Genomic DNA, 12356 nt, shown 5'->3' on the forward strand with positions numbered 1-12356 from the left:
TTTAAAATTATACATGATCTTTGATTTAATGTAAAATTGCATATATAAACTTTAATTTAATGCAACTATAAACGTGAAACTCTAATTGTGGTTTAAATATATATTTGAAACTTTAATTTTAATTTAATCATACACATTTAAATAAATACATCAATTTATTTTTATATTGAAAAAATATAATTATTTATGTATGCAATATATAAACATAAAATTATGTTATATCAATAATTACGTTAATAATTTACAAAAATTAAATTAAATCAAAATTTCAAGTATAAACTTATATAAAATTAAAATTAATATATATAATTACAAATTAAACCTAAATGGAACTGAAATTCTATAAGCGAGGCGAGGAGTAGGAAGCGGCTGGACTGTGGAAGCCAAGAGCCGAGGCTAGGCTAGGCGCCAAAGAACGAGCGATTCAATGGCTTCACATAACGGTTCCGAAAAACCGCACCCGTCCCCACCCCCCTCCCCCTTCTCTCTCTCCCCTCTTTGTAATGTAATGCAATGTTAATTCTATTCCACTCTTCTCCCTTCTATCTCTATCTCTATCTCTTAACATAACATTCTCTCCTCTTTGCCTTTCTCTCTGTTTATTGGATAAACTTCAAACCCTTTCTTTTGTTTCCTCTTTTTTCCTCTCTCGCCGTTTCTTCTAATCCCAAATTCTTCACGTCCCTTTTCTCTCCCCCTTCGTTTACCCTCTGTTTTTTTTTTTGCCTTTTTCTCAATCCACTCGTTCCAAGGTACTTCTTTTTTGCTTCTTTCATAAGAAATCGTTTTCGGATTTGATTGTTTTGTTATTTACAAAAAAGGGTTTCCTTTATTTCAATATATCTCCTCTTCAAGACTCGGCAGTTAGTTTTTTCTTTTTTGCTCTGTTTGTTGATTCAATGTGTTTTTGTTATTCATGTGTCTTCTTTGTCTGACTCCGGGCCATTTTTTTTGTTGGGTGCTTGCTGATTATTTTAATTTAAAGTGTAATTGTTTGAATTTTATAAAGGTGTTCTTTTTGTTGTTGTTGTTGTTGCCCTGTATTGGATTACTGCCGTTGTTAGTTATTTTTATTGTGGATAAAGTTTCTATATCTTCCATTGTTTACTATATGCTGCACACTGAATGCTCTGTTAAATCGAATTGCAAATATTTAGTTGAGTAAATACTTGGTGTAAAGGGGAAATTTTAAACTTGCTTAGCTTTATTGCTGTACTTACTTCATTTGGATCCGGCTCATGTTTTGACTAGTAAGACTGAATAGAAAAAAATTAGAATCAATTTTCCTCTTTTGGTTAATTTGCGAGGCAGGCGGACTGTTTCTTCGGATTAGATGCTGTGCCTTCTGCTATGGTCGTGAAGCTCCTTTTCTGGCATATTATTATTGGTTGAAAGCAATTGGGGTTCCTTATTTCGCAAAGCAGAAACCAAATTAGAATTTCAGATCTTTTTTATTTACAATATTACTTTAACATTTACTTTTCTAACATGCTTAAGATTTGTTTTCTGATGCACCTTTTTGTGTATATATGCATTTAAAAGCAGTGGATGTGTTGTGCTTTGTCTGATTAAACAATCTTATGAATTGTTCTAATTCAAAGTTGATTAACATGTGGGTGTACTGCTTTCTTCAGATTATGTGTTGTGCCTGCTGCTATGGTTGTGAAGCTCCTTTTCTGGTGGATTATTATTGGTTGAAAGCAGTAGGGGTCCCTTATTATGCAAAGCAGAAACCAAATTAGAATTTTGTTTTTAACATGCTTAAAATTTTTTTCCTGATATATTTTTTTCTGTGTATATTTGCATTTAAAGGCAGTGGATTGGTTGTGCTTTGCCTAATTAAGCAGTCTTATGAATTGTTCTGATGGTGATTCTTATTTGGGTGTGCTGCTTTTATTTTTAATGGTTCAATGGTTTTCCTCAGTTGCATTCAATTTAGTACTGGTTTTCTGTTTGCACATGCAGGAAAATGTTTGCTGCCTTTTCTTTTGACATCTGATATCAATGGCAGCTGACCAACGGAGAAAACGACTGAATGGTGCAAGCATTGCTGGCTGCAATTCTTGGGACCAATACAGAACCAAAAAGAAAAAACTAGAGTCTCCAAGAAACGATCTAAACACAAAATGTTGTATTTCCCTTGAGTGGGACGGGAACCAAAAAAAAGTTGTTGCCAAAAGGGAACAAATTGGCATAAGTTGGCAGCATTTAAGACCATTTACAGATTCCACAGTACATTACCACAAAGTCTTGGCAGATGTTTTGACTCTTCCTCATGAAATTTTTGACTTAGAGAACTTGAAAAGGGTGCTTTCGTATCAGGTAATATTCTTGTTAGTCATAACCAGTTGCTTCTAATCTCCTCTGTCTTCTGATCTCACGCCTCTTGGAATTTACATGAAATTGTTACAGGTTTGGCAGACTCATCTGTCTGAAAATGAGAGAAATCTTCTGATGCAGTTTCTTCCCACAGGGATAGACAAAGAGCAGACTCTGCGAGCATTATTTTCTGGAGATAACTTTCACTTCGGAAATCATTTTCTTAAATGGTAAGTATATATATATTCCCTCTTGACACTTTTTTCATTCTGTGGATGATGGATCCTATCTTCCTGTAGTTTCTGTTGGCTGTGCTTTGGCAAATACATTTACCCATGAGCATATAGTTTGCAACTTTACTACTTTGGATTTCTTTAGAAAGAAGTTATAGCTTTTGGGGTATTTTCTATTTGTATCTCTAGTTCTATTTTAGGAGATATAATATTCGAGGATTCTAATGTAGAGTTTGAATCTGCTAGATTTGACTGGAATTTTTGCTTACAGGGGTGCATCACTTTGTTCGGGTCATCTTCACCCTGATAAAGTTATTAAGGAGGAACGGCGTTTGAAGGCCGAGAAGAAAGCTTACTACTCAGAGTTACAGGACTACCATAATGAGTACGTGAAAAATAATGAAATTTACCCATGAATATATAAGCTGTTTTTGGCAAAGGTGCATTTGGTGCCTAATAATGTGGTTGCAACAATTTTGTTGCTTCTTGTGGCAGTACCATAGATTATCTGCAAAAACTGAAGGAAAAATGGGAAAGCTGCAAAGACCCAGAACAAGAAATTGTGCAGAAGTTATGGAGGTTTGTATTTGCCACGTGTTTCAATTTTCTGGAAAGGGTTGGTTTTGGCAGAGGAAGGTTCTTCCCTGTGAAATTGGTCGGTGTAACTTGTTTCTCTACTTCATTGCATAACATCATCATGATAGGGAATACGATAGCATTGGTTTTCTCAGTTTGAGCCTTTCCCCTGTGATTGGTTGTTCCAAACAAAAATGAAGAATTGAAATTTTGTGTTTACCCTTTTATTGAACATTTAGTTCTTTTTATGTGCAAAAATCGAATCTCATTTTTGGGTTACAATCAATTCCTTTGGTAGGTCAAAAAGGGTTGGTAAGAAAAGGGTTTTCTCACATTCGAATGAATCTAGGCTTGGCAACGTTGAGCAAGATGTTACAGCGACTTCTGAATCTTCTTCTTGGGTTGCAGATGAGAAAGTATGCAGTAGTGATAACCAGAACTCTTCTGCTCTGAAGGATGGAAAGATACAAAGAAGGTAGTCTCTTTTTTTCCATCACGAACCACCATGCTGCATGTATTATTATTTCTTACCTTTGTTTGTGGTTTAGGTGGTTCTCAATCTTGTCATTTTTGCTGAACTAGAAATTATGTGTTGTCAAGGGCACAAGGTGCACTCTAGGCGCTAAAACCCTTCTATTGCCTCAGGCACAAGGCACAAAAAAGTGTTAGTCTGAGTGAAGTAAAGCGCAATATGTATATGTGTGAGTTTTTGCAAGTCTGTATGTGTATAATATATAAGGCTTAAGATATATGATAAACTCTAAAGTGTGGTTTTGTTTATCTACAGAACATGCAACTCTTTTATCGGTCAATTTGCATGATGAATTATAGAGTTTAATGCTCAAATATTGAGAATTATAGAGTTTGTTATCATCCCTTCCTTACTAGTAAAGGTATATCAAATGAAAGCTGTGAAAAGCAAAGGAAACTAAAATGAATTTCAATCAGGCAGACTTTCTATGCCTATAGTCTTACAAATAGTGTACCTAGGCACACCAAGCGTGCACTTGATCAATTGGGCCACGACTTGAAGGGTCTGAGGCATTTTTGTTGAGCGTGCCTAGGTGCATGCCTTGACAACACTCATGTGTACCATAACCATGTTTAAGAAACTTTTGCAGCATTTAGATCTCCTGGTCGGAATTTGTAATGGTGGCTGGACTAGTTTTCTCTTAGTTTTACTCTGTTTATATTTATTTCACGGTGAATAATCTTATTAGTTGTCATGGATATTAGTATGTACAAGAAAAGGATCATCAAGGACAAATGTGAAATGCTCTTGACTGCACCAGATTATGCACCGACTGTGGAAGCAAGACCCAAAAAAGGTGACAAGATACGCAAGCACAATATTCAGCACTGTGATGGTGCTAAATACATGTCATGTTTTAAGGTCAGCAGCTGCTTTAATTGGTATAAAATTATAAATTACAGGATTATTTTGAGTAGGTGCCTTTTATCTTGAACAAATATCTCCTTGGATTAGAATAACCCTTTCTGATATAGGATTAGTTATTAGTTAAACTTTTGATTGGCTGATGGAAGCATGCAACTTTGGAAAGCTTCCTTTTCTGAGCCGAACCAGTGGCCAGATTCCTAGAATATTGTTTCTACTGCGATATGATTGTGTCATTGCTGCTTGGTTAACTTGTCACTCCTTTAGAGTTTATATTAAACTCTCAGTTATCACCATTATACTGTGGGGCAGGAATAACGACTATAGCATACCAGTGATACTTGTATTATACCCTCCTGTTATATTCTTTAACTGAGGATTTCTTTAGTGTCTATTACTGTTCAGCCTTCTCTCGTTTTCATGTTCTTCCTAAGGTTATTAAGGGGTAATTTGCCTTTGATATGTTTCAGATAAGCAAGAAGCAACATGATCTTTTTAAGAATATGGAACAGTCTGGTAAAAGCATTCAATCTAGGTCTCTCACCCGTGTTTTAGGTGACATCGATACCTTGCATGTGCAATCATATGAGGTATTCATGGAAGAAGAACAGAGAAGGTTGCATGAACATTGGTGAGTGTTGAAAGTAAACAATCCTTTCTTGAACTCTGGAAAATTTCACTATACCTCTGCTCAAAATAATGTTGTTTAAATAGGTTGAGACTGGTAAAGGAAGACCTCCCTGCATCATATGCAAACTGGAGAGAGATACAGTCGCAGAAATGGAAAATAACCAGGTCGTTGGAGCAAGAGATGAAAGAGAAACTAGATACGCCGCTGGAGGTTTGTTTGCATGTCTTTAACTCTCACCACTTGTATATGTATAGTTCCTTCACTTGCAATCTGTTGTTTGATATTCATCAAACTCGTTGGATCTGTGTTTCTTTTCTATGGGCTTTGAACATCTTTTCCGCTTTTTTTCCTGATATTTTAGGGGGAGGTGGTTGTTGAGCCCTAGCATATGCTTCACAACTTATCTTCTTGACACTTTGCTAAGAAGTTTTAGCAGCTTTGAACATCCTGTATGCTACTATAATCTTGATATTTTTTGGTGTTTTAGGATGAAGAGGATGAAGATACATTGGTCCAGAATCAGGAAGACAATGTTGTTACAAATTTGCCTGTTCTAGATGTAGAGGAAGAGAATCCTGAGAAGTTGCTCGAATATCAAAAGGATACTGAAGCAATAGAAAGTGAGTCCAGCATGGAAGATGGGGAGTCTAGTCTGGCCTTACCACAGAATCAGTCTCCACAGCAGATTTCTTCTATTGATAGTGGCCGGTTGTGCAATTATGCGGAGTCTGAAAACAATGAGAACCTCTCAAAATCAGATGTTGCATCTTCAAATGTATCCGAGCACTCAGACAATTTGAACACTGCTGATGCAACCGTTAGTCAGGAAGTTCCCGTCTCTTCTGCTGAAATTGTTTGGCCAGCAGATAGCATGCCACACTCTTACCATGATTCTACTGCTGGCCACAAATGCACATCTACCAGTGGATTGCCATTTATTCATCAAGACAATGAAGACCAACAGAACCGAATGATTGATCTGGAATCAGACTCGCACAAAGAAAGTACTGGAAAGGATTTGTTGCATAGACTTTCTGAAGATGGTTCCTTTAGTTATACAAATCAGGACCGAAATGAGATGCTTCAATCTTTCTTCAAAGATCAGGGAGTGCCGCCATATCATATTGAGCAGAAACAGGCAGGGCTAGATTTCCAGCCCCCAAAAAATCTATTGATGGGAGATGGTCATTTTAATGGGCAATTTCAGGAGCAGTTGCAGTCATCATTGCTGTTAGAGGAGAGGCAAAAGAGGCAGAATGAGGTTTATATGGGACAGAACATGCCACAAAATATTTACTCCACTGGGGGTAGGTACTTGTCACTGAGGCAAGAACACCTGCCTTCAGAAAATATGCAAGATTGGGCAGTCACTCCTGCCTGCGTGCCAGCGCCTTTCCAACATCCGTTGAACAGTAGAGAACTGTTTAGTCAAAACTGGTTTACTGGAGAGCATCAAGTTCCAGTTCGTGGTGGATGGGCTGGTTCAGATGGTTTTAGTGGCCAAAGTCAGAGTATCATGGGTGCAAGCAATGCAGATCAGAGCTTTTTTGGTGTTCTATCTCACTGTAACCAATTTCATTCAAGCAGCCCTTATGAATCTATGGGCTCTACCGGGCAGTTCATTCCACAGAGGAACAATGGAATGGTGAGGGGGGGCCCTTCTGGAATAATTGGAAATAGTATGCAGCAAGCTGCTCTTCCGTTCGATTATTTAGGTACTTGTGATACAACTTCCTCATTGATGGCTGCTGATGATTCAGGATGGATGAACATACAACATCAGAATCCTGCTTTGCATGATCCAATGGGGAAACCATATTTAAGGTCATGGAAAGGGTCCTTTTTTTAATTTTGTTTCTGTGGAGTGGAAGGCCTAAAGTTCATCATTCATGAACTGGCTTGGATGATTGCGAGATATGCTGAACAAATACTTCATGTGATTGGTGGTTCGTTCCTATAATTATTTTTAGAGGGATGGTAGAGAAATCGACTTTCTAGGTTACAAGATTCCAAAGATAGATCTCTGTACATACCTATACAAAGAGCCAACTGAACTCAACACAAAACAAACACAAACTATTAGGTGGGATGGTGGGAGGTAAGTCGTGACTTATGAAGGATGAAAAAACCCTGGCATGGCATCTCATATTTGGTAGATTTACATATCACAACTTAGGTTTCTTTTTCTTTTTCTTTTTTTCATATTCCCTCTTTTGATCCCATTGACTATATCAAGTACATTCAATAATGTTGGAGGCTTTAATTACAGCTGCTTCTCTGTCTCTTAGTTGAATAATGTGTTTCTATGGTGTTGTGGATTTGGTAACAGTACAAGAGAATGACAAGGACTTTGTATTTAAATATTTACAAAGAATTTCAAAGTGTGAAACAAATAGTCACTGCCACATTTGACAGTTTTGCAGTAATAATGTCATCACCATAATTGCTGCATATCATATACTTCTATTACTTACAATCAACCTATCATCTACATGTATTTGTATTGAATCTAGAAATAATGACGATCCAAGTTGCCATTATTCGTAGCTGTAATGTTCATTGATGTTTTAGTATGAACTATGCAATTGCACTATGTCAACAACCGTCTGCAAATCCGTTCTGCAAAAAGAAAAAACCAGACAAGCAGATTAATTTGTGAGAGCAGTTTAATCTCAAAATCGATTTTTTTTTAACCTAGAAATAAAAGAAATAGTATAATGGACAAGTTAGGTAACCTTAGGAAACGTGATAAAAGATCATCAATTAATATGGCTGCCGAGGCAAGACTGAATAGTGTTCCATTCCAATGTCATCTGCAAACAAACCAAACCAAAAAAGGATTAGAATCACAGTACTTTTGCACGGTAACCGTACAAAACAGCATCTAGATCTTGTTTAATGTATGAGAAAATATTCCAGAATAACCTCTAAAGAGAACTAGATAGATTATTAACATTGGCATTGACAAGAATTCTAGTTCTGCATTACCTCATTTCGACATATGGAAGCAGAAGAATCTGCGGACAAAAGCCAATTTTTTGTTTCCTGTCATCATTTTCTTTTTCAGTTTTTCAAATGCTTTAATTTTTCAAGAACTTGCTTCATTGATGGCCGAACAGAAAGTGTCTCCGCTGTACAGGCATATGCAAGCCTAAGCATTCCCAAGAGATTCTCCCTAGGTCCAGTTTCCCACAATTGAGCAGAGAACACCGCTGAAGGACGCCCTTCCTTGACCAACAACTTGGTCCATTCAACAATGTTGAATCCATTTCCATACTTGGAAAATGATGGATCAAGGGACTTCTTTCCTGACAGCAATTCTAACATTACAACACCAAAACTGTACACATCTGCCTTGTCGGAGACCCGGCATGTTGTTGCATATTCTGGTGCTACATAACCAAATGTGCCAGCAACATCTGTGGTGGCATGGGTCTCAGAAACTTCTAAAAGCCTAGCCAACCCAAAGTCCGAGAGGAAGGCATTAAGATTTTCATCAAGCAGAATGTTGCTTGGCTTGATGTCTCGATGAACTATCCGGGGAACACACGAGTAATGGAGGTAAGCAAGAGCCTGAGCTATATCCACTGTTATATTGTAGATAACTAACCACTGTTCGTTTTTTCCGGACTTGTCATGAATGAAAGTCTCAAGGTTTCCACCAGAAAGGTAATTGTAAATTAAAAACATTTCATTTTCCCCAACATAATATCCAATAAGAGTTACAAGGTTCTTATGTCGAATTCTTCCTAGTGTTCTTATCTCTGCATCAAATTGCTGAACACCTTGAAATCGACCAATATAAAGCTTCTTTACAGCTACATGATAGCCTGGGACCAACTCTGCTTTGTAAGTTGATCCAAATCCACCCATACCAATGAGGTTTCGGGTGCTAAAGTTACCTGTAGCACTAACTACATTATCATAATTCAGCTCATTTGGAGCATCAGCAAAAGTCACCACCACTTTTTCTTCAAGAGCACCAAGTCTTCTAACCTTTTTCCTTCTAAATCGACAGATAATTACAACCACTGCAACCATACAAAGCAGAACAAAAGCAGAAGTTATGGCTGCAATTATGAGAGGTTCCGAATTCCTCCCTTTCTGAAATTTAGATGGACCCCTAGGCCCGCCCGGGGGTACCGCAGAAAATAAACACTCCTGCAAAAGTCTATTACCTCTAAAGGAACTGCAATTAGTCTGATGCTGGAGTCTTGGTATCGAACCGAAAAGGTCATTAAAAGAAAGGTCCAAAACAGTCAGATGAGAAAGCAAAGAGAAAGATGGGGGTATTTCCCCATAAAGCCGATTGTGGTCGAGTAAAATGGTTTCAAGATTTCCAGCATTTGTTAGGCTAGCAGGGATGGATCCTGTAAGAAAATTGTGGGAAAGATCAAGAACCTTAAGCAATGCCAATTGACCGAGTTCGGGTGGAATTTCTCCACTTAAGTTGTTCTCTCCAAGAGATATCCATGTCAGGTTCTTCAACTTCCCCAACTGATTTGGCAAAGATCCAGAGAGTCTATTTCCTCTAAGGTCTAGCCATTCAAGCATCGTCAAGTTGCCAATACAAGGATCTATGGATCCCTCAATCTGATTATATGCTGCTTCAAACTCTATTAGCCGTACACAATCAAGAAAAAAGGTCTTCCCCATCCCACCTACTATCTTGTTTTCATTCAAGTTAACCGAGACACTCTGCAGCTTATCACAATCAGATATTAGCTCCTTATGAGAAGAACCGTTGAACATGTTATTATTCAGTAGCAACCTGTATGAAAATTTACTATCACTAGCCAATAACTGATCTGCGATGAAGAACACCGGTATCGAGCCAGTGAAACTATTCCAGCTTAGATCATGGACTACTGCAAAACTCTCATCCATCATCAACCCCATCTTAGAACCCCAAAAAGGAAGATTACCATACTTGAATTCAACCCATGTGGAACTAGACGCTAGAACATGAGAAACCATGGAACCATCACAGCTGCCTTTCCTGTTGTATCCATGAATATTACCAGAAATATTATTCCTACTAATGTTAAAGTATGCCATACAAGGAACATTTAGCTTCCAAGGAAGGTACCCAAACAAATTATTGGAACTCAAATCCAAGAAAGTAAGGCTCTTGCACATCACAATGCTTTCCGGTATCATACCATCAAAGTAATTCTGCCCCAAATTTAGGACCTTGAGTGAGCAAAACTCACTCCATTTAGCGGGCAACCGCCCTCGAAGATTGGCTCTTGGCGCCCACAAGACCTCCAAACTAGAATGGGAAAATAGTTCAAAAGGAACACCGAGGTCGAATGCATTGAATTCTCCTCGAAAACCATCCATGTAACTTGTTTTCGCATCAGAACCGAAATCTATCAAATTGGTTAGCACAAGAGCTGATAATTTCTTACAGTCTGCTATCTCCTTTGGAATTTCATCAGTGAGACTGTTCCTAGAAACATCTAGAACCCGAAGGTCAGTAATTTGGCCTATTTCAGCTGGAATCTTGCCTTCTAAAAGGTTGTAATCAAGCAACAAAGTCCTCAAGTTTTTGCAATTTCCAATCTCAGGGGGTATATTGCCAACAAGATAGTTATTAGACAGGCTCAAATGAGTCAAAAACTCACACCTGCTAGAATTATCAACGCTAATCCTACCAGAAAACAGATTATTGGACAAGTCGATAACTTTCAAGTTGCTGTTACCGATGAGTTTATCTGATATATGACCGGAAAACGAGTTGAAAGACAAGTTGAGAACATTGAGAGAAGAGATAGAGCTTATCTGGACCGGAATCTGGCCGGAAAAATTGTTGCCTTGGACTTGGAGAACCTGCAAAAACTTAAGGTCTCCAATAACACCAGGGATCTCCCCGGAAAGCCCATTGTGGGGAAGCGACAAAGCTATCACTTTATCAGAGGAGTTAGCGCATTTGACACCATACCATGAGCAGTGACTTGAAGAAGAGTTCCAAGTGGATAAAAGGTTTGAAGGATCATAAAAAATGGAGTCTTTGAAGCTGACAAGAATAGCAGAGTCGGGAGTGGAGGATTTTGAGAGTGTGAAGCTGAAAGAAAAGAGCAAAAACCAGAGAAATGCCATTGTTTTTTTGGGGTTCCGTTGTTACAGATTAGAACGTAACGAATAAAGAAAGATGAAAGAGATTGCCGGCAAGAATTTCACAGAAACTACTCATGGGGAGAAATGTAAAAAAAATGAGAAGTGTCAGAGAGGTACACCACAAGTGAAAATGAAATGAAAGGCAAGGGCTTCATTGTTCATTGGAGCCAAAATGGGTCAAGGTTTCATCTTTGAAAACCAAATTTTCTTCCTTTCTTACTTTTTGTTTGTTAGTGTTTTTAACTTTAAGAAAACCATTGAAAACAAATATATAAAAATAATTCAAACGAAGATTGAAACAAGAAGAGAGATTGGCCGGTGAGATTAAAGAGGGGGAACAAGAAGACAAACATAGCCGGCGTGAGGAACGGGATTCTTTCTTACATTACCTTTTTTATTTTTTTTTCTTGTTTGTGACGTCTCTCTCCACACCTCAATCACGTGCCAATATGCCATGCAGAGACACGGATGATCAGTAAAACTCACTCCCCTTCTTCAGTTTATGAGTTTCAATTTTTATTATTCTGTGATTTTAATTTCTTTCACAAAAAATCTCTCCACCCCTTCAGCATTTTACTTCATATAAAGTCAGCAATTAGTCTTTGATTTAATATTCTTTTTCTTAATTCATCCGATAAGTTTAGTCTTTTAAAATTTATACATTCTATCAATTTGATCTTGATTTAACAAATTTAGCTCATAATATTTACGTATTTTGTCAATTTGATACTGGTTTAATAAATGTAGCCTATGACATTTACATATATTGTTAACATTTACACGAAATATATAAGCATCTAGGGCTAAATTTATTATTATACTAATCAAAATTACGTACAATTAACAGAAAACATTGATGTTGTAATTAATTGTTCTTAGTTGACAGGGATTAAACTACTCTATTTTTTTAGAGAAACAGATTTACTCAATATCAAAATTGGGAAGGACTAGAGAGGTATTTTAACCAATTCTTTATAGTGGGAGATAGTTATTTATATAATACTAGATTATGTTAAAAAATCATATAAAAATATATTTACAGAAAAATTCATTTAACATTTGATTTATTTTATATTGTGAT

At 37.2% G+C, this 12356-nt stretch overlaps 2 protein-coding genes across 3 annotated transcripts; one reads left to right on the top strand and one right to left on the bottom strand.

The window, feature by feature from the left end:
• Positions 1-453: 453 nt before the first annotated feature.
• LOC107911749 (uncharacterized) lies at positions 454-7518 on the top strand. 2 transcript variants are annotated; one of them, XM_016839659.2, is made up of 11 exons: positions 511-752; positions 1635-1703; positions 1966-2322; positions 2413-2549; positions 2824-2937; positions 3048-3131; positions 3427-3603; positions 4365-4521; positions 4995-5155; positions 5239-5365; positions 5643-7518. In XM_016839659.2, the coding sequence occupies exons 3-11, from the start codon at positions 2005-2007 to the stop codon at positions 7002-7004; spliced, it is 2637 nt and encodes an 878-aa protein (XP_016695148.2). In that variant the 5' UTR covers positions 511-752; positions 1635-1703; positions 1966-2004; the 3' UTR covers positions 7005-7518. The 2 variants fall into 2 exon arrangements, with proteins under 2 accessions (XP_016695146.2, XP_016695148.2); XM_016839657.2 differs by lacking the exon at positions 1635-1703 and having other exon boundaries at positions 454-752.
• LOC107911748 (LRR receptor-like serine/threonine-protein kinase RPK2) lies at positions 7444-11688 on the bottom strand. Its single transcript, XM_016839656.2, has 3 exons — positions 8144-11688; positions 7891-7968; positions 7444-7774 (listed from the first exon to the last, which is right to left on the bottom strand). Exon 1 carries the CDS (start codon positions 11255-11257, stop codon positions 8219-8221), a length of 3039 nt encoding a protein of 1012 aa, XP_016695145.1. The 5' UTR covers positions 11258-11688; the 3' UTR covers positions 7444-7774; positions 7891-7968; positions 8144-8218.
• Positions 11689-12356: the final 668 nt, after the last annotated feature.

The sequence above is a fragment of the Gossypium hirsutum genome, chromosome D11 (genome assembly GCF_007990345.1).
Source record: "Gossypium hirsutum isolate 1008001.06 chromosome D11, Gossypium_hirsutum_v2.1, whole genome shotgun sequence".
Classification (NCBI taxonomy): Eukaryota; Viridiplantae; Streptophyta; class Magnoliopsida; order Malvales; family Malvaceae; genus Gossypium; species Gossypium hirsutum.